At 48.4% G+C, this 22,468-nt stretch overlaps 1 protein-coding gene across 5 annotated transcripts in view; it reads right to left on the reverse strand.

Moving 5' to 3' along the window:
- The window catches only part of AUTS2 (activator of transcription and developmental regulator AUTS2), a 1,165,474-nt gene that overhangs the window by 71,904 nt on the left and 1,071,102 nt on the right, over positions 1 to 22,468 (reverse strand). For all 5 annotated transcript variants that reach the window (XM_053929825.1, XM_053929823.1, XM_053929827.1 and 2 more), the window contains one exon: positions 11,355 to 11,406. In XM_053929825.1, the coding sequence (XP_053785800.1) occupies positions 11,355 to 11,406 (52 nt within the window). The remainder of the gene's footprint in view (positions 1 to 11,354; positions 11,407 to 22,468) is intronic.

The raw sequence follows: 22,468 nt of genomic DNA on the forward strand, positions 1-22,468 counted from the left end.
ACCTCTGTGTGTGTGTGTGTGTGTGTGTGTTAAGGCCGGCTTCTGACACAACACTAATGGTGACCAGTACTTGAGACTCCTCTCTCAGCAGTCTAGCTTACCTGGCCCCTTACACAGCTCCTCTGCCAGCCCCCGCCCTCCCCACTCCAGGATGTCAATTGTTCACCTGTGTGGAAATGACAGCTGCTTGTCACGGTGTACATGAGAGGCCTCACTTGCAGCAGTAACTAGCATGCCATTTCCAAGGCTGTCATTCTCTGGTGTCAGCACAACCCACTGTTCAAAGATTTGCGCTGACACGAACCAGGCAGCGCCAGGACTGTTATTGCCGTGGACTCCTCTGTGCTCCGACACCGGTGGCAGCTGCTCGGCACCCAGGGTTTGTTTCACCCAATTATTTGTTTGTCACTTGGAAGCCCAGAATGTCGGGCAGGTATTGTGGAGGTATTTTTGGCCTGATGCACAGGCAGAAAGTATAATGAGGCCCTCAGGTGAAGGTCTATTTTGTCAGTTAGGTGCTAGGATGATGTGCGGCAGGAGAAGCCTGAGCAGCAATTAGGATATTTGAATAAGATAAGATACCTGGCAAGATGCTGAGAAGGCTCAGAAAGTCGGCCTTAACTTTTAAAATGCCAAAAAAAAAAAAACCCCTTAGAGTAGGCAATTTTCAAGTTTGTCCTGGAGCTCACACAGAAGGAGGAGGTGGAGGAGCTCTTCCCTCAACCCAGAGGGTCCTGGGAAGGAGAGCTCGAACCCAGGCACCAGTGCTCTGGGGGGCGGCCCTGGCCAGACAGGGTCCATGGCTCATCCACATCGGTTACCCCTGGGTGATGATGCGGAGGCGCAGAACTGGAGAGCCATCCTCTCACCAGGGATCCCCAGCCCGCCCAGCGAAGGCGGGAGTTTCCGCTTCCCATGGGAGTCGAAATCAAACTCATGGGATGTCTAACACCTTGGGAGGAGGCCATCATTATACAGGGCACTGTGGCCCCTACGGCCAACTGCAAAAAACAAACCCACAAAGTTCAGTTTATAGTCTAGTATTTGCCCAAAGCACACAGAAGCCGTGCCCCTGTAGCTAATCCAGGGATTTGTCTCCAAGATCCTCAGTGTCTCATCGGTGACGCTCTTCCTTCCGACAGTTATCGGGCTCAGAAAGAAAGGGAGACAGCCCAGACCAACCTAACTCTCCTAAATAACACAGCATGGATTTGGTAACAAAAGTACCCCAGCTCCTCCTTAAACGCATTCACAATTGCAGCTCGTGCCACCTCTGGGGGGAGCGCCGAGATGCTCAGATATTACTTCTTTTCCTTTACTCTGTAAACAAACCTTTCCCCAACAGGTATGAGAAGACTGTGAATGAGGCTAAAATCCAGCAAACAGCAAGTGTGGTACCGAGGCAATGAAGCGGCCATTATCATCACCTTCTGGCAGGAGCAAAGCAGGAAGGAAGATTGCTTCCGTCGAGAAGGCCTAGATTAACTTTGGAAGAAGCAGAGCTCTGATGGATTGCTTGGTGTATGAGTCTGCTGACAGCTGAAGATGGATGGCGAGGTGGTGACATTTCCTAGATTATCTAGAGTGGTCCATCCAAGCCTCATTTCAATTCACACTGGTAGAATGAGTCAACTACTCCATAAAGAGAGACGCCTCCTGGCAGCTTGTCCCTGGGTGCTCGAAAGCAGGGCCTTGTTCTCCCTATCTGCCCCCTGGCCCCACCCTGCCTGGCAAGGGGTCGGTCATTCCACTTAAGTCAATTACGAAGGAAGGGGCACCTAAGTTCTTTACACAGTGGGGTTTTATAAACATTTATTAAGCAGATAAAACACCTCTTTTAAAACCTCTCAAAACGCAGGCCAGCAGACAAAGACGCTGTATTGTTATTCTTATTCTGCAGGTTAATACCTAACAGCTGGTATTCAAATTGTAGAACCTCGTTCTCTCCCCTCTGCCCCCACCCCTGAGACTCAGCCCCTCTTACCTGTAAGCTCTTCCCTTACAGAGATGGAATCTCCTGGAGAGGAGAGCGGTTTATACGGCCCCGTTCTCGCCCACAAGTTCAGGACCCACTCAGCACTGGCTACAAGGCACCTCTCCTTTCAGAGAGAAGTGTTCACAGTCTCGGTCCCAGCTATCTAGGAAAATGCGTGTCCTCCACACAAGCTTCAGGCTCTAAAAGGACCTAGACACTCAAAAGCAAGCTTCGGCCTTTAGACCCTGATGGATTTTGGAGTCCATCCAACTTTCTCACGTTACCAAAGAGAATAACAAGTCCAGTGGGGTGATCTGCTGGTGGTTACAAGTGGCCCAGCTCCGACTGGAGCCCCGATGCTCCATTCCCACAAGCAGGACTTACTGTGATACCTCCCATCACCTCCCTGGGGTATGCCAACCCGGCAAGAACGCAAACAATCACATCTACCTTGAAGAAACATGGAAAAGGGGGGAAGGGCGATCGATAGGCAATACACAGAACTGTACTGGGCTCCCCCAAATCTTTTCATTAGCTTAATTAACTAACAAAAGTACCCGTTGTTAAGGTGGAAAACTCTAAGGGGGTAGGTTTCGGTCTACCAGTGAACTCAAGTTGGCAAACTCTGTGGCTCCCTTAGGGGCGACACCTTCTGCACTCTAGTGAGAGCTGCTCTGCTTCCGGTTCGCTGACCCATCTGTCCCGCTCACCTCAGACAGCCTTCCTCCTAACGAAGTCTGAAGGCCATTCAGAAAAATTACCATGTGACTTCTTCCCCATGACACCATTTACAAAGTCCCTTTCTGAATTTTAAAATACACTTGAGCTCCTACTTTTCTGGTTGTATGTTTAATGTCATCTGTTCATTGCTCATCTCCCGAGCCTCTTTCATACTCAGTACTCAACAACATTTGCTGAATGAAAGACTAATTTCAATACGGCTTTCACTTTCCGCCAATTGAAGGAATAAATGGAATAAACATTGACGTCATTTACTTAACAGATGACAAATCTGATTTCAGAAGACTCCTTCTGAACCAAAGTCTACAGTTAAAGCTCATGAATAAAGAAGCCTTAAGAGATAAACCCAAGAAGTCCACATTTGGAACATCCAAAACTGATACAAAAGAAGAGGAATGACATGGTTGGGCTTTCAGGAAGAAGAGCTTTACTATGGAAAAGCCTTTCCCGGCTATAAACAGATAATGAGAAAATGATGTAATCTTGGCTAAAATTAGGTTTTAGTGTTACTCTGCTGAGAGATGTGAAAGGTGATAGATAAGAGGGGGAAAATGTTTTCCAAGTGGCTTTTAAAGGCATCCAAATATAACCGCCTCCCACATCAGTCTATTAACAGGCACACTTGAGACATTTCCCTCTTCAAAAGGACTCTTAGAAAAGCAATGATGTGCTCTCAACCTCTTCCTTTATGAGACAAGGTTTATGAGGGTCAGAGAGGCTTTGGGCACCCACACAACACTGCTCCTTATTAGCAGGCCCCTCCCGCGCCCGCCCGAACTGGGCCTCGGGCTGGTGTCACCGGGTGCTAAGGAAGTGCTCTCGTCTGAAAATCCTAAGTCACTTCTAATGACATCTGGCTGAAAATTAAAGATCAGTCCACTTATGGGCACAGGGATGGGCATGGAAGAGTAGGAATGTGGAGCAGTATCATCTTATTAGCCGGTGGGAAAATCAGAGACGCCTCAAGTCAAACCCTGGTGCAGTGCATGCAGTAACCATGACGATTTCAGCCCCACCCGCTCAGACAGTGGTGGACCTTCTTTCTGTGAGGCCAGAGTCCTGGGTGAGACCCTCCACCATCAAGAAAAAGTTCTTCCCAACCTCCAGGGAACACAAAACAGCTCAGGAAAAGCCCTAGGGACTTGTTCTGGCCAATGAGATGGCTGGAAATGCCACCCACCACATCCAAGCTGAAACTTTAAGAGGCATTCCACGGTTCTGACCCTCTCTCCCCTTTCTCCTAGACCAAGGTAACGACCAAGGATGGGTGCTGCTCCTTGAACCTGGGTCTCAGCAAAGACAAGGAGGCCTGCAGCTGGCCCATGGTTGACACTTATAATATGAGACCTTCGTTGTTATGAACCTCCACTGCATGATGGGCAAAGGCGGACAGGCAGGGACTCTACTGATCGCTGTAGAAGGGCAAACGCACTTCTCAAGCACCAGCCGTGACAGCCCGCTGTTTGTGGTACTGCTGAATACTTGCAGAAGGTTCACAGTGGGAAAGCACATGGGACACGGTGGCTCTTCACTTACGCTGCTCCAGTGGCAGAACATTTATTTTTCAACTCCTGGAGTTGCTGAGAGGCTTACTCAAGGGGAAGATTCTGCACTTAACATCACAGTGAACCGGTGAAGCACCCCAGGAGCGAGTGGCTCCTTCCATGCCTGTCCACAGGTTCTAGAGTTGGCAGGAAATCCTTCCTATGAGGGGAACCAGAGGCGCCCCTCATAGGGGAACTTATGGCCAGCTTTCCACATGGAGGTGAAATGAGCCTCCAAATACCGATGTACGGCTACCTTGCATAACCAGGCCTTTGACTGCACTGTTCCAGTAAGCCCGGGCACGCTCAGCCACCGATGGAGGTCAGGTGTATCCGGTGGGGGCGGGGCGCAGGGGGGTGGGTAGCACAGGCCCTCGAACTCAGGCCAAAACCCCTTTGGTGAACTCACCAAGTGGGTCTTCAACAGAGAGCCACTTCTACTTTTTTAAAACATAGACTGGGCAAGTAGTAAAACACTTTTGATGGTGGCCCCCGGCTAAATCAAAGACAGCTGAGCAAAAGTGCAGGCACCATGAAATTAATAAAGTCACTGTTGCACCAGCTCCGCCACAGGTTCAGGAACCAACCGGCAAAAATCCAAAATGCACGGAGATTACTTGTGTAGGAATCAATCATTTCTCTGCTGAAATTTTCTGACGGGCCCTTTTACAACATCTTCACTGGATTCATAATTCACCGAAGTTGCTTCCTGAGACTGAGCACTGCTGGGCTTTCTGAGTAATTGAGACAAATTTTGCTTGTTAAATAAATTCCAGGCAAGAGTATATTTGACTTATGCACAGGAAAGCAGAGAAGTCTTATGTAAGCTGCAAAACAATAGAGTTTTATCTTATCTGAGGAACTTATTGCCGCTTGCCTGTGTGTGTTTTACTGCCAAAATAAAATAAATTGAATCAGCTCACACATGATAACATGCTCTTTCCTAACTCATACTAATTGCTTGGCTAATTGATGTTTGTTGAACTTTCTCCATTTCATTGAGTGATTAGGTACAAAGCTAACAGTTGACATCTGTAGGCGCTTAACTGGCGTCTGTAATTACTGTTAATGTTAAATAATTGTTAGTTAATTGGAGTGGTAACTGACTGAATGGAATCCAGATTGTGAAGCAAAAAAGAAACCTAGTTAAATAAACATACATTTTCAGAGAAAACAACATTTTTCTGCAGTTGTCAGAAACTAGAAATAATCCAGAGGCTGTGGGATGGCCACAGGCTTCCTTCATGCAGGGAACTCCACGCCTGGGGTCCCGAGTGTGCCGGGGAGGAGGCCCCTCGCCATTTAACAGGTCCCATTAAAGCCTCTCCGGAACCGATTAGATGTTTTGTTTTGTTTTTTATTCCAACTGTCTCCTTATGAGTGTGTATTACTTTCTCAGACAACCACATACGCAGTCATTTTGTTTAACCAAACAAAACCCTGAATATGAATGAGTTGAAAAGAGGGGCTGGTCAACATTCAAGCTCTTTAGCTCATATTGCCAAGCACGGAGAAAAGGCTTTCAGAGGACAATCCAGTCCACCGTTCAAAGATGTCAAAAATGGGGCAATCATTCAATCCAGTAAGCAAAGAACTTTGTTATTGGGCTCAAAAGTAAGCAAAGCAATGTTGGCTTACTTCACTGAAAGAGGGACCTGTTACACTGTAACCTGCTCCGGATAATGTGGTCCAAGTTTTACCTAGAAAAGTGACATCACTGTAAAGGTTCTACTCAGAAGACACAGTAAAGATCAGTTTGAATGTTTGGAAACTCTTCCACCTTCTTCACCAAACCTCCAGTGACGGGATCCAATATTCACCTAGGATTTCCCCACCATACTCATCCATCAGGTCAGGGAAAGACCAGGTAGAGCTAATGGGAAAATATCCAAAGGGAGACACTTTCTTACAACATGGAATATTTTAGACTCTTACTGGTGGTTTCACATTAACAGTACAAGGCATCTGTTTCCAAAAATCCTCCAGCAATAATTCTATGTAACAAATTCTGTACGTAAGAGCCTGGCTTCTATAGGAAGGTCAATTTCCATAACAAAAGGAGCTGATTGCGGGCTATTTGCAGTGTGGGGCAGGAGGAGGAACTCAACTACTCATAGCTCCTTTGTCTCCCATCAAGGACCAATTACCCTTCAATAGTATTTAATTCTCCACACACCAGACATCTCTATCTCCTAAAGACACCCCCCCCACACACACACACTGCTCTGAAAAGTATTTTAAAAGGTCGAGAGAAAGAAAACCAAAGAATGCATGATAGCCCAACAACTTCCCCTCAACTAGGATTTAAGACATTAGAAAAATGCAGCTAACGCACAGAGGCTGACATGGGCTCTGGGGCGCTTTGGGGATGTTTTAGGTCAGGCCCCGTCACCACTGAACCTAGGACACTGCAGGGAACTATAAAATGGTCTCTCTATGTTCGTTATGATTGGGTTTTAAACTCTAAATTAAAAAAAATTTTAAGAAAGCTATCCTATCATCAACTGCATTATTTTCACTTACATAAAAAGCACAGAATTATTTTAGAAGAGGAGTTTTTTTTAAGTCAGTGGTCGTCTTGGTGGTAATATAACTTAGCTTTTCGGTCACCAAACCAAGGACTTCCCCTTTCACGCCTAAACCTAACGAATGAGGGGAGATCATCTCCATGAAAGAATTTATTAGGTACTCAGTTACTGCACCTCAGCACGCCAAACAGGTATGTCTCTAGTAACATGTCTGTCACCTGTCTCTCCTCAAATCTCAAGTGGTTTTTTAGCCAGGTTTTCTTTCTACACCACTCATAAAACCACACCGTCAAAAATACTGAAAGCCCCCCTGGCCTAAAGGCTCTGATCTCCCCTGTGTCCCATGGAAGCTCTCAGTACAGAATGACCCCAAGAAGAGACCAGGTGTACCTACCAGTAGGCCTGGTAGAGCTGGGGAAAGGAGAAGCAGCCCTGGATGAGAGAGCTCCAGCGGCCCCAGGGCGCCATCTGGTACTCACGCTGGGGAGTGAGTGATCGCCAGAATTCCCCAGGGCTGACCTCGGCGGGGCGGGGGTGTGGCTGCTCCTCTGCTGCACACTTTTTGGGAGACACTGGGTGCTCACAGCAGGGGGAGCACAGGCCAGGGGCTTCCTCCCTCCCTGGGTCATCCCCACCTCAGCACCTCAGAGATGCCCACTCAGCCAGCTCAGCTCTCTAACAGCTCACGCAGGAGGGCCAAAGGCTACAGTGTGAGATGACAGTGACAGTGAAGGAAGAAGGGGTGAGAAAATCCTGGTGTGAACTGCACCTCCCGGCCACCTGTCCTTATAACTTGCCCTGCCTGCAGGACAGATCCTGGACAAGGGGGCTCTGCAGCAAGAAGGGTCCCTTCGTCTTCCCCTACCCCAGACCACGAACCCACCCCGGGGGCTGGATATAAGCAAAGGACTCCAGAGATTACTGTTCTCCTTCCTCCCAGGTAGGGCTGCCCTGCTTTTCGCTCCTCCTCAGGGAGCTCTGCCCTGAAGCAATTTCAGAGTTTAAAAGAGATTAACTATCTTGGCAGGATGGTCACAGGCAGCAAAATACTCATCTTCTGCCTTTCTGTCTATATATCAAAGCGGCAAACCCGACAAGCAGTAGGGCCTGCGGTAGGAAAGGAAGGGCGCCGCGTGCTGGCTGGCCACACCGAGTTGACTGGAGAGCAGCTTTAAGGACAAATACTCCAGCATTCTAGGTAGGCCCGTGGCTCCTGTAGCAGTTCAATCAGCTCGGCATGGACAAGAAGTCAGTCTCTGTTTGTCTCTGTCTCACTGGGAAAGTTAATTTTTTGTTTGGCAGATGGTTGAGTCACAAAGACAGAAGGATTCATAAAACTCACATGAACATCCTGTAAACATTTAAACACATAAAAAGTCAATACGGCAACTGTGACCTTGATTAAAGTTAAACTATATTTTATGTCTACTACAACCCTAAGCCCTGCACTTTGGAGACTATCTTCCCGCCGGTCATGGGCACATGCACGCACGCGCTGCTTGATTAATTTGTTTGAAAATGGGAAATAAATGGCGTCAGAAGAAAGCACCGACTTGGAACACCGAAACACAAAACCTTACTAGTTCTCTATTAAATTGGACGGACCTGACAACACAGAGAATGTCAAAATAAAATCAATGGGCAGAAGTGATAGAAGACGGATTCATCACACCTAACTACTAAATGTGATAAAAAAAATCCCACCAGAGACGTGAGGCCCAGGCCTGGGAGGGTTGCTAATGGTTGAAAATCCTGACCTAAAGAGGCTGAATGATTTATTCACATTCACCAGCAGATTGATGGGAGCTGAGCCATGGGCCCTGCTGCTTCAGCCTGGAGCTTCCTCCCCAACATCCCAACATCAAAGCTGCGCCGCCCCTCCACCGAGCCCCCCACCACAATCAGTTTGTGAGATTAACACTGCCCTCCCATAGTGCAATTTTATGGCCCAAATCTGCCCGCCACTGGGCTCAGCAGCATAATCTCATCTCGGCAGCAGCTTAAAGCCAGGCTCCTCTGAGGCAGGAGCACTGAGGAACCCTGGAGCTGGAGAGGGGACATGTAGCTTTAAACATCTGGAGGTGGAGACATACACGTGTCAGCTTCCCTGCGTGCTTGTTCGACAGTTCAATACATCGAGGCTTTGAAGATTTTCCCAGTCGTGTTTGCTACCTGGTGTAACTTTGCCCTTTCTTACAATGCTTTTTATTGCTCTTGGCTAAGAATACTGGACAGAGACAGGAGACCCGACTAGCAGGCAGGCGGGCTGCCTTGCAGAACTTGAACTTGATGTGCACGAAGCTGACAATTCCTTGAAGGCCTTGTCAACCGTCCATCCTGTGAATACTGCCACTACCCGGAGTGAAAACAGACCAAAAATCAAGACACATCGCGAGACTCTCCGCACCCGTCTCGAAGCCATTGTTGACATTATCACTACACAATGAATCGCTTTTTGAAGTTGTTTTCCTGATGTTTAGCAGTTTGAATACTAATCCCCTTAACAAAACTGTCCCCATCTCCCCCACCCCCTTCCTGCTCCCCTAATCCCCTTCTCCCAAGGGAGGAGGCGGGGGGCTGGACACCAGTCAGTCTCGTCTGCAGCACCTGGATTTGCATTGATTCAGCCTCTTGTCATTCATGTTACCAACAGGAATTAGCATAAGGCATTAAGGGGCAACTCAGGAGGAGAAAAGAAAGACCATTTTGATGGAAATAAGGGGCAAAGGCATAATCTGCCATCAACTAAAATGCTTATTTGTGTATGGTTTCCCAAGCAAAGCTTAGAAAAAAGCCTATGTTGATTTTAGTGTTCACAAAGAAACCTTAATCCCTTTAAGGCAACTAAATCACCCCCAGAAAAGCAGCTCAGGAGAAAGGCACCCTGTCAGGGGGTGACTATTCACAACCAAATAGATGCCACAAATCACACTCTGTAAGTAAACACAAATAAGAATGTGGGAAACGTTTGATTGGAAAAGGGTTAGCAGGAGGGAAGAAGCTGAGGGGCGCTCCTCGTCATCAATCACTCTTCGTCCGCCCTGAAGAGGGCCTTTCAGCCTGGTGAGGGCAGCGGCGGCCTGAATGCAGGTCCCAGAGCCAACCTGCTTTCTAGGGCTGATCCCAGAGAGGGAGAACACATTCCAAAGCTTTATAGCAAACTGGCCAAAAAAAAAAAAAAAAAGACCCAGTCACGTGGGACTGGAGATCCTGGGAGGGGCTGGGGCCCGGCTGTCCACGAAACGCAGAATACCTCCAACCGTCTCAGTCTCCTCCTCCCAGCACCCCGCCCCGCTTTTCACACAGAGGAACCGAGGTCTACCAATCCTCTCCGCCGCCGACAGGAGCAATAAACAATTAGGCGTTTTTACATATGAGCAATGTATGCCATGCACTGCACATACCTTCTTTTATTGAGCTTTTAGTGTTATGTTAGCAGATTCACACAAACTTTTACTCCATCAAAAATATGATGAAATATAAAACTGGAATACTCCATTATGCAAAAAAAGGGATAAAATTCAGGATGACAATAATTCTGGGAGTAACAGCAATGACATAAGCACAGACACCTCCAGGGGAACTCTAAACATAATGTACTATTTGCAACTGCAGTTGGTTCCAACTCTACAATAACATGGGAGCCCAAAAGGAACTGCACTCGAACATGCGTCCTGCTAGCCCAGGCAACTATGGAATGCTGAGGTGGTTTCAAATTTCACTTTACGAAGGCCCAAGTCTGCACAAGTGCTGCCCAGTATCGTCCAGGTAACACAGAACGAGATTCCCAGAGAAAAGCACACCTTCTTTTAGCAAGCATCATGCACGCTCCTACATCGGGGTCTATAGTGGAGACGAAAAGATCGAACAGTTTATGTAATTGATACCTTTCAAATTAGACACCTTTGCAAAGCCCCTGATTAGACACTACCTTAAATTTCATTATTTCCAACAGTACTGCTACAAACGAAAACTGCCCAGAAATCAATTGGCAATGATTTAAGATAAGTTTTCCCTTAATGTACTACTATGTCATTAGCCTCTCTAACTCCGCGTATTGCGGTTTGGGAGAAATTAATGGGATAGCACATATTTAAATTTTGCCATCGTGCTCATTTATTAACTTTACAGAAAGCCCACAGCAGAGTAAAGCTTGGTTTATGGCCATAATATTGCGAATACTAAACAGCCACTGGTTATTAGTCTGCAGTACAAATCGGCTATTTATAGCTCTCCCACTACTGGGTAGTTGATAACTAACAATAAAGTTAAAGCATTTTGAGAACTATTATTCTCCATTATTGCCTCGTACATTACATTAAAGTCACACAGATAGTAGTGACTTTTTAGCCAAGTCAATTTTAATAAGGATTCAATGTATTCTTTAATATAAACTGTTTTTAATGTATCACAAAAAGAATACAGAATCTCTCTCAAGCAAAACCACAAAATATAAACAATTCCAGAATGAAAAAAGAAAGACCGTTGTTATTTATTCTTTCTTCCTAGGCAATGACGACACCAATGTAAAAACACGTGAGCCATTGCTCAGAATTGGAGTCTTACCTTTGTTTACAATGACAGTATTGAAGAGTTTCTCAGAGCTGGCATCTGATGCCTGAAAAACAAGAAGGGGGAAAAAAAAAGCGACATTATTGTTGTCTCCACCATCGTTACTATTATTTTATATCTGCATTTTAGAAAAGCCGACGGGGCAGCAGCCATTCCCCAATCCTCCATTAGGTGGTGCTAGGTGACTGCGTGAGAGAGACCTGCACGCAGCTATTTGCTGGGGGAAAAAATCTGATTTTAAAAACGTGTCCTTATTAGACGTATTATCTGTGCAAAACATATTTCTATGAGATGATACACAAAGCAATTCAGCTCGTTCACTTAACGATTTTGCAATTTTGTTGACAGATCATTATTTTGGAAATGCTACTTTTTCTGTATTTGTAGACATGCCTATTTTTCAATTTTCTTTTCACAAACCAGAAATGCCTATTATTTAATGCCAAGCTTTTCCTCACTAAAAAGTGTCAACTAGCATTCCCAGAAATTAATTCATAAAGCTAGTCATCTGGCGACCCCGAGATCCCTTACAGTAACCAGGATGACCTTGGTATTGAAACCAAAGCAAGCTGAGCTGCCCCCAGCACCGACAGTACACATGCCACCAGCATAATCTCCTCCCCATTTTCTAGAGATCATGTGTGCTAATTACCACATCGGCTTAAGGAAGGTGAAACAAGCCCGTTGAAACAGCAAGAGTAAAGCTAGTTTAAATTATACACTAATGTTCTGGAAAATAAACATGAAGTCAGTTTGTAGGAAAATAACGTTTTGAAAGCACTGAATAATTCTAGATCTTGAAAAATTAAAAAATTAAAAATTGACCTCTCTTACTATTTAATTTGAAGATGTGTCTACACTTAAAGTTCTAATGGCTACGTTACATTTACGCTGTTTTGGCCACTCGATCCTCCTAAGAAACCACTAATCTTTCCTACTTTATAGAGACGCATGTTTGATAAAGCAAAGCAGAGAATGCTGAATAAATTTTAAAAAAAGAAATGTAGAAAATAGAGGAAGGGAGGATTCTGAAGTACAGCATATTCTGACTTTGGGGCTGGGTTTTAGAGACAAAGAAAACATTCCATTTAGTTTTTACACGTTATGTTGACAGAGATGAGATATTCCTGGGTATGTCTGGGGACCATGTTCTAGTTCTCAAAGCAAGTGATACAAGAAGACGTAAAATATTTTTATTATGACTACTTTCCCCTTTATTTTCATTCTAATCTTCCAGTTTTAGGGGTGGTTCAGAAGATTGAGATTTCTAGATAATATGGGTTCCCCAGGTAAAAACTTAAGAGATGAGTACTTCACCGTTCTTTGATGAAAACCTGTATTTGATTTTAACTGGAATGGCTATGTTAAATTAATGGTTTAAAAAAATAAACTCCAGCTAATATTCTTAAATTAAAAAAAAAAATCTGTTAATGAAATCATCGCTCCAGACTAAAATAACCCTTGCAGATTTTGAAATTACTTATTACAATGAGCTTAACTGGCTCAAAGGAATATAAAAACAAATCACTGTACCCCCAAAAGCAAAAAGCATAGGTAAGGGAAAGAAATGGTTCCTGACTGAGTTTTCATTTGCACTTGGCGTGTGTGGCGTGAGAAGGGGATGGAGCAGGACAGCCGCTGAAGGCGGACAGGCCCTCCGGTTGTCTTCCACACCCTCCTTCGGGGCTGCCACCTTTGTCAGCTCCACTGGGCTACAAGCTGTGTTCTCAAGTCAGTGGTTAAGGGATCCCATGTCTGAAGCAAACTTAGATGTGATTATTATGATGCCAACCAGGAAGTTATGACAGAAATCAGTCTGACTGGATATTCAGAGAGGCTTAGGAATACACCTTCTAATAAAAGCTTTTGGAGCCCTTTAATTTCCTGACACTTGTCACAAAGCCTCTACGGATGCCTCTTGCACCTGGGGAAAGGGGATTCTCAACCAGGCCGCCACAGAAAAACACCCAAAAGAAAATGATCGCGATGGGGCTTTGGCTGATCATAAAATGACCCTGGATGCCTTCTCTCTTCCATTCAGGTGGTTAGAACTGTGGCTGACCGCTGCCCTGCAAGTCTGAAAAGAGCTTCTTACCCAAAGTCTTAAGCGGAAACAACAAGACAATTCTTTGCTTTTCCTCCATAAACTTTCCAAATTCTACTTACACTTTTAAAGCATTTGAGCAAATTATTTGGCTCCTTGAGTTTTAATGTCTGGGGTGTTTTCCTTTTCACTGTTTTTAGAAAAGATCTCCAATTCCTTATTTTACTAGGACTATCTTCCTATTTTTTTATGTCAGGAACGACACATGGAAACGTGGTGAGCCGAGTTCGCCGAGGAGCGGGGCTTTTTCTCCCCTCCTTTGTAACGCGGGCTACCTTCACATGCTAAAGACCTTTATTTAGATTTCGCTCGCCATTTCGTTTCATCCCCCTCATTCGGTTATGGAGGGTGAGGTCTTCAAGTGGCTACATGTAAAAAATTGATACAAAAAAAAGCTTTTTTGGTTGCTTTTTTGAGGGGGGCGCAGATTTTTTTAATACTAAAAATTTACTAGGCGCCGTGGTTGTTGAAAGAAAAGTTAAATAATTCAAACAAATTGAAGGAAGGAACGCGGAGAATGAGGGAAACCAGTAAAAGCCTTTCGTGCAGAAGGGGGTGGGACGCGGCCGCTCTGGTTCGGGGTCCGCCTTAATTTCCTTCGACCGAAGACTCGGGGGACGGCCCTCCGCACCCTCAGGAAGAAGGACTTTTCAAAAAGAAAAGGGAAACCTCCCCGAAACTTAAGCGCGAGTTCTTTCCCAAACTGCCGCCGATCCCGAGCCCAGACCTCCTTTCGTTTCCCTGGGCACGGCGTGCGGGCCGGGGTCCGACCTCAGCGCGGGGACCGCGCAGCCGGCCCAGCGCCAGGGTCTCCGGCCCCAGTCGCGCAGGCCCCGGCTGGGCTCCGGGTCCGCGGCGCCCGCGGGCGGGGAAGACGCCGGGGAGTCTGCGGCCCCCGGGCCCGACAGCGCAGCTCCCGCCGCTTGCGCCGCTAGTCCCGGGCTGAGCCCGCCGGCCGAGGAGGAAAGTACAAAGGCGGGCGTCCCGGCCGCACAAGGAGAGCACGAGGGAGGGGGACGCCTAGGGGGCTCCGCGGCGCCGGACGCCAGGAGCCCGCCCCCGCCGGCTGGGCCGCCGCAACAAAAGACCCCCGACCCGGCCGCCTCCCCTCCGACCGCGGGCGGCGGGCGAGGAGCTGCGCCCCCAGGGCTGCATTACCTGGTCGCAAAGGGTTAAGCAGTCCTGTCAGCCCCAAGTTCATGGTTGGGTTCCTTAGCAGGGTTCACAATGGGGGATCGTCAGAGACCAGGGGAAAACCAGCCAAACACGCGAAGAGAAAACGCCCAACTCCGACTGGGCTCCGTTCGCTGGAGTCTCCTGCCGTCCTAGCGAAAAGTCTGAAGCGGATGCACCAACCAGATCCGTACGGGAGCGACAGCTTCGGGCGGCGGGAGCCGGCGCAGCGCACACATCGGAGGGCGGCCGGGCCAGCAGGGCGGCGGCGGCGACTGTGGCGGGCGGGACGCACCCGGCCGCGCGTCCCGCTGCCTTCGGGCCGCTCTTGCGGCGCGCGGGACCGGCAGGGAACTGCGGGGACCGGAGGAACGTCCCGGGCGGGCCGGCGGGCGGGCGAGGCGGACAGGAGCGGCCCGAGCCGCGGCCGCGGCGCGCGGAGCTAAGAGCGAGGCGGCGGCGGCGGCGACAGGACAAAGGAGACCATGTGCGGAGGGAGGGAGGAGGGAGAGGGAGGAGGAGGAGGAGGGCGCACCGCGGCGGCGGCGGCGGCGGCGGCTTCTCCCCGGCGGCAGCCTAGGGCTCCCCGATTGCCGGGCCCGCCTCTCCAGCAGCGCCACGGGCCGCCTGCTCCTGATCCCGCCGCCGCCGCCGCCGCCGCGCCGGAGGGGTACGCTCCGGGAGTCTTTATTTTGGGCCAATCTCACCGGCGCGCGGCGCTGGGGGCGCTGCAGCGGCCGGGGCGCCGGGAGGGCTACGCCGGGACGACGGCGCCTCCGGGCCGGAGCTGGCGCGCGGCGGGCGAGCGCCCGGGGCTGGTTGCGCTCCGACCCGCGCTCCGCTCGCGGGCGCCTGCCTCTCCCGCCGGCTCACAGCTCAAGTGAACTCCATCAGCGGCCGTCACCGGCGCCGCGGGCACCCTGGCTGAATGGGTGTCAGGAGGGGGCGGCGGCGGCACCGGGGCCCCTGGCTCCGGACTTCGCTCCCCGATTGCGCCGAGCGCGCCTCCTCCAGACGCTCGCAGCTCTCGGAGAGGGACTTCCTCCGCGCGCGGAGCCCGAGCCGCCGGTGCCACCGCCCCTCCTCCGTCCCGCCCCGCGCGCCCCGCCCCTCGCCGCCTCTCCTCTCGGCCCGGCGCCCGGTCGGCCCCGCGGGGGCGCAGTCCCCGGGTGCGACCTCTACAGCTGTCTCTCCGCCCGCAGCTCGAGCCTTTGGTCCCCAAGCCGCCTTCCTGGTGGACGGGCTTGGCGGGAACTGCAACGTCCCGCGCCCTCGCCGCAGTTGGGGCTTCCAATATTGCACCGAGGCCGGGAAAGGCCACTAGGCCCGTAGCCTGGACTTGAAGTGCAACCAGGCCAGCGACGTCTGCACAGAGCAAGCTCTCTAGGCAAGAAGTGATGTATGTGAAACGCCCGGCACATAGTAGGTGCTCAATACAAAACAATAAGTACATTGTTGAAATTGGAGGAGTGTCAGAGTCTAGTATTAGAACAAAAAGGTTTTTAACTTCATCCCCATCATGATCAAAGACCGAACGCAATTTGTTAGGTCTTAAGGATTACTGAGTGCACCAAGTGGCCATTTACAAATCCCCCCTCCTCTTATTCTTAAAATTCACTGATAAAGTGAAGCCGATTAGTTCCCTGGGCATCCACCACACATAAGGAAAGGAATAAAGCAATGCCACAACCTTGCTACATGGGCAGCAATTACTTTCTTCCCAACATTTATCATCATTGTGTTCTTTAGTGCCGGGAGGCGGGCAGAAGGGCGCTGAATGACTCCATACTTGGCCTTTCGTGGATTTCCCCTGGAATCCCACTCCCGCCCAGAGCATGCCCTGCCCACTTCTGTCCAGCCTGGTATCCCCCTCTGCAGACTTCTGGCTTCCTTACTCACTATCCCAACCACAGAGGCTAGGAAAAGGTACTAGGCCATGTTATCTGGGCCGTAGTGGGGGAGAAGAGGTTCTGATTTTCTCAGCACACGAGAAAGAGGGTAATAAGGCCTAGATTGCAATTGGGTGGGTTCCAGGGTAGAGCAGGCACACCAGGGAGGAGTGAGAGCAGAGGGAAGCTCGCGGTTCCTGATTTCCCTTCCAGGGCCACCATACCTGGGTGGTAGCTGAGAAGACAGGAAAGGAACCTGGCTGGGGAGAGACTTACACCACATACCAATGACATGGAGACTAGTTTAAAGCAATAAGGCCCATTCCTCACCTCTTTGAAGTTGAACATCTGTCACTGTTTGATTTCATGGCACTCTTAAAACATGTCTCAAGGGGAAAAAAGGAGGGGCTTGCTGTATGGCACACTTCTTTTTCTTGAACCTCCAAAAACAATCAATTTAGGAAATAAGAAGGTCTCTCTCTCTCCAGCCTCATGCCCTTCCTAACCGGTAGCACCTCATGGTGTTTCTGAAAACAGTGTTTAAAAAAAAAATAGGTAGTAGAGATTTTTCTCTACCTCCAGAGAAGTCAGAAGAAAAGGTGCCTGGGAAGGTATAAGTTTGGAGCTGGACTTTCCTATTGCTTATAAGATGTCACAAAACCAGCTGAGGCCCTCCAGCCAGGGGCATTCATTCTCAAGCTGTTTCTGCAATACCCAGATAGCTCAAAGGCAAACATTAAATTTTCAAGAAAAGACATTAAAATGTTGTTTCTTTTGGAGCAATCAAAATGGGAAGGTTTTCTTGTCCTGTTGCCCTAATAAAATCAATATTACAGGGAAGAAATGGCCAGAGCTCCATGTCCCCCTCAGGGCGAACTGAAAGGCACAAAAGGATGGGCAACTCAGATGACCAGCTCAACAACCACTTAGCCCTCTGAGGTGCTTTTCTCAGGTAGCATTTCTGACACTTAGCATGCCTTGCGTTAGATGGCCATCTCTGAGAGTTGGGATTTAGACACATGAAAGTCTGGGACAGATCTGCATGTGTCCCTGTATTGTTATTACCTGTAATCAGGAGGAAGGCAGAAACACCAACAGCCAAGCCTCTAGAGAACCCACAGAATGCAGCTTCTGCAGAGTCCACATTCAGTCCCCCTACACCCTGCCTGCGCCCCACCGTGGTCCACCACTGCCACTCGGCTCCATTTCTCAGCCTCTCCCCATTGGTTTCCAAAGTGCTCTCTTCCCCCTCCTTTCTGGAAGGGAGGGATTCAATGTCAAAACTGGAAGGGAATGGGCACAGGGCAGAATCAGAAGTACAGAGAAGGAAGACAGGAAAAAATAAGATATGAATAATCCACACACTGGAAGACTGGATATCCTGGCCAGAGATCTGACTTTCTGACTTTCAAGAATCAAGATTTATTATTATTTTTCCTTGAGAAACTTAGCTTCCCTTTATTGGAATTTTCATCTAAAGATTCTAAAGTCAAATGCCTGCACCACTCAGCAGGTTTAGCACGCTAGCTCTAATGGCTTAACGTCGCCTTCCGCCTCTGAAGCAGATTTCAGGAGAGCGAGTCCTACAGAGTGGGGACCCTGACAAGAACCTGATCGCTAGAACATGGACTCAACGGTCTTTTCAGAATTAGATCAGTTATTTCAGACACAAAAAAACAATTTTTGATATATGACCTTACTTAGCTAAGTTTATGATTAACTAGCTACAAGTTAAAACAAACATGCTAAATTAAAATATGGAGTTGTCTTCCTCAAATCTCAAAATATACCTAAATATATCTAAAGATAAAGATAAACTGGCTTTAATAACTAATGGAAGTTCTTCTCAGCCCATATAAAATGGAAGACTTTTAAAGCTTAAAATGTGAGCTTTGATTCAATTTGTATCATAAATGACCAGGCTGAGACTAAGCATTTTCTGGTGAAATGTTTGTGACAAACGCTGGTCTTCTGTTGAGCATCTTAGATAGAAACAGCTCATTTACTTCACGGTGTTCTCCCTCATAAATAAGATGTACTTCAGGCCCTCACGCAGAACATGTGCTGGGTAATTCTTGGGTGGTTTAAAAGAAGAGGGATTTCCTCAAGCTTTTATATTTTAAATTGCATAGTTTGAAAAGACCACGAAAGGGGAATCACAGCACATGCGTTCGCTCTCAAACTAGTCCTGGGACAGCTGTCACCCCACCTGGGTTACTTCTGCGTTGCCAGGAGGATCGATCTTTAAAGCTCCTCGGGTTTTGAGAATACGAATTTCTACCTGTTCTTTGGGTGGAGGTTAAGAGCGAACATCTGGTTGACATCATGGCCTTGTTGTTTCTGAGCCGGGGGCCTCATTCTCCTCGTCGGTACGACGAGATGACAACGGTGCCCGCACCTCAGAGGGCCGCTGTCAGCGACAGCGCCTGGCACTCGGGACGTGCGATGTATGTGTTGGCTACTACGGTTACAGATGACACTCGCATTTTGATTACTGTGGAGAACAACAGAATAAAAGTATATCTGGTATGGCAGCAATGTGCACGGCCATGCCTTCTACCGCATGCTGTCAACACGGGCCACCACAGTGACAATAACAATAACCACACGAACATCAAAACAACGCCAATCCCAGAAAGGGGCGCCAGTGGTTTGTACCATCTGTACTCGAAAGCCCCGACTTCACACAGGCCTCACTGCAAACAGTCCCTCCAGATGCGGCAGGAACCTGGATGTTAGAGAGGCTGGCTCACATGATAAGGCTGGGCGATGGGAGTAACGTGGATCTTCTCGTTAGAGCGCAAAGCCCAATTCTGAGTCAAGGGAAATGTTATGAGAATTCCCCAGGCTTTAAGACGCCATCAACCTCCTAACAGCAAAGACTTCAATGTCTTAAAACATAAAATAGCATGCAATTATGTCATTTGGACGTGGGAAATTGTAATTTCCAGTTTAGAAAGGCCTACAGGTTTGCTATGATTAAAAATGGTTTCTTACTGAGGCAGAAGCATGTTTTGTTTCTTGCCCCTTTTCTCTGTGTGGGATACCACCTTGATTTGATTCTAAACCCCCCTCTACGAGGACTGTGTCTTGCGTGTCTTTATTCACACCACAGCCAGAGCAGCGGTACAAGGAACAGAGACATGTGCCTGGAGACGCGGCCCAGCACTTTGCATCTAGTTGTGAGCATATGATCAGCCTCTTCTGCGACATGCCTTCTCTCTGAACCTAGTTTCCTGCGGATCTCATTCACTTCTTGGAAAGTGTTCACGTGCCATGTACCCAGCCCGGTACTGGCGGGCCTACCTCAATAGGTGCACGATGAGAGAGGACGAATAGATGGCTGAGATTTCCTGGCCTGCCAGGGGGGCGGGGGCACCTGACAAGTGTCTGGATAAGTGATAATACGAAGGGAGACTCAGGGCTGAAAATGGCTGCTGGGAAGCCCAGAGGGACCTGCAGCTGGACCGAGGTACCTGCTGCTCCTTGCTCATGTGGGCGACCAGGAGTCCTCGTGTGGAGAACTGAAGTCAACAGGTTGCTCAGCCCTAGCAAGCAGGAAATCATCTCACTGCCAAGGTCACCCAGCTTCCCGCCTCTGTTAATTCCTGACCTAGTGCCTTCCACGCTTCCTGGCCTAGGAGAGTAAAACCTTTCCTGGGCCCTAGGGATTTCTCCTGTGAGGCCAGTTCATTTTATACTACAAACCATGATTTTCTCCTCCAGTGATGCATAGCGAGCCAACCTTGGGTGGCCCCCAGCCCCTCGGCTCTGTGTCCCCCACCCTTCTGAATAAGGAGGCTTTTAAACGGAAGGTTCATTACTTATCACTCTGAAAGGGGACTGCAGTAGCTCACACTCTCACTGTGGTAAAGCAAGAGCCTCTACCATTACATGCCAGTGTTGCTGCCATTGATCACGGGGCTGCAACGAGAGGGAAGTAAATAAGCCCAACTGGGTTGGTTTATGATGCATACTATTGAGACGCAGGGAGAAATAAATATTTTCCAAGTGTAGAAGTCAAGAAAAAGAATTTTACTTTCAAACTTTACAGTGTACTATAAAGTACAAAGGGAAAAAGTATAAAAAACCCCATAAAATATCTCTTACTTAACCTCTAAATCTACATTAAGATATTAATATTCAGGATCTGACAGTCCCACAAAGAAAGGCAATGAAATATAAAAATACATTCAATCTCTGCTCACGTCGCCCAGTGGCACCTTCCGTTTTACAGAAGCACGTAAGAGCAGGGTGGTGAGGCCACGTCTTCCCGGTGTCACCTGTGCTCCGACAGGCTCCTGTCATACCATCTAACATTGAGCAGTCTTAGCCATCGGGGGTCTAGAGACCTGCACTTGATATCAAGTCCAACCGGCTTGAGGACAGGCACTCGCCCTGCTCGAATCTCCAAAACCTGGACCCTCTCACTATTTCTACGTGGGAATGGGAGTGGGAGAGTGGGCTCGAGGCAATTAAAATGCAGACTGTGTACCAAATGTGTGCAGGCACTAAAAGGATGAGCAGAACAAAATGTGCAAATAAGCCAATGGAGATGATACATTGAGAAAAGTAAAGTGTTAAATTGAAAAGAAAATGCTTTTGGCGAGACATTTCCTTTAGCTGGCTTTGCATAAATTATCCCAGAATCTGATTCCTAAATGGGCTTACTGGACATTGGAATTCATGGTCCCTGGCCTGGCGGTTAGGAGTGTGGGCGGAAGTTAGAAGGCCTATCTCAGGATCTAGTCTCTGTCAGAACAGCTGGTTCATCCTGAGTTATTATTTAACGTCTCCTAAGCCTCACATTCCTCGTCTGTACAATGGAGCTATAATATAAGTCGACTCTCAGAGAGTGCTGTTGCGAACGTTAAATACAATACTGCCTCACCATGCGGCTTGCGGCTGTGCTAGTCGTACAAGGATGGCTCCCCAGGGGGCCTTCACCCTGGGGCCCGACATCTCTCCGGGGGCGACTGCGAGGCAGCTGTTCTAGTGGCTGAGAGCGTGTCCACTGGAAACACAACTGCTGGGTTCAACTCCCGGCTCTTCCTCCACCTTCACTTATTAGCCTTGTCACGGCGAAAAGACCGCTTCACACCTCTGTGCCTCAGTTTCCTCGTCCATACAGTAAGGCAATAAAAAGTAGCACCCACTGTTATTACAGCAACTGCTGTGAGGGTTCAGTAAATTAATGTGTGTAGAGCACCTGGAGCAGCAGTACCTGGTGGTTGTTAGCCACAAGTCGCCTCCGAGTAGACGTTCCTCGTTTTGGTTTCATACATGAAGGGGCAGTAAGACAGGTCCTCTATGGTGGCATGACAAAGGCAGCCTTGCCTTCCTCTCGGCTGGCCAGATGAGCTGTGAGGCTGAGCTGGCGGTGGGGAGGTGGCGCTGGGATGGGGGCTCCTTCAGGAAACAGTGGCTGGCATTGCAGCCGTGTACAATTCAGAGCTCCTGCCACGGGCTCCCAGCCACAGGCTCCCAGCCACAGGCAAGGTCTTGGGAAAGCGGCCCAACAACGGAGGCAGTCCCTGCAGCCCCCAACAGGGGCGCAACTGTCTGTGTTCCTGCAGACGCACTAAGTGGCCATGTTACAGAAGGCTGCTGTGGAAAACTATTCAATATTCTATGTAAGAGGAATTTTAGCTACTTTAGACTGAGTGAGCTCCCCCAAATGCTCAACAGCTCAGGGGAGAGAAAGGCACCCTTGAAATCACCCTAGATCTTCCTCGGGTGGATGCTTGAAGGATTCATCTGAAAATTGAGATGTTACCTTATGTGGCCTCCCCAACCATGTTTCTCATTAATCAAGTTAAACCAGGTACATGACTTTAACTTGAGTTGTTTTGTATTGAGGGAAAACACTTTTCTATATCAGATTAAAGGACCCTCATTTCTACCTTCGGTTAGTCCCAGGGAAAGGCACTAGCTGAAGTCCC

Source organism: Desmodus rotundus, chromosome 1 (genome assembly GCF_022682495.2).
Source record: "Desmodus rotundus isolate HL8 chromosome 1, HLdesRot8A.1, whole genome shotgun sequence".
NCBI lineage: Eukaryota > Metazoa > Chordata > Mammalia > Chiroptera > Phyllostomidae > Desmodus > Desmodus rotundus.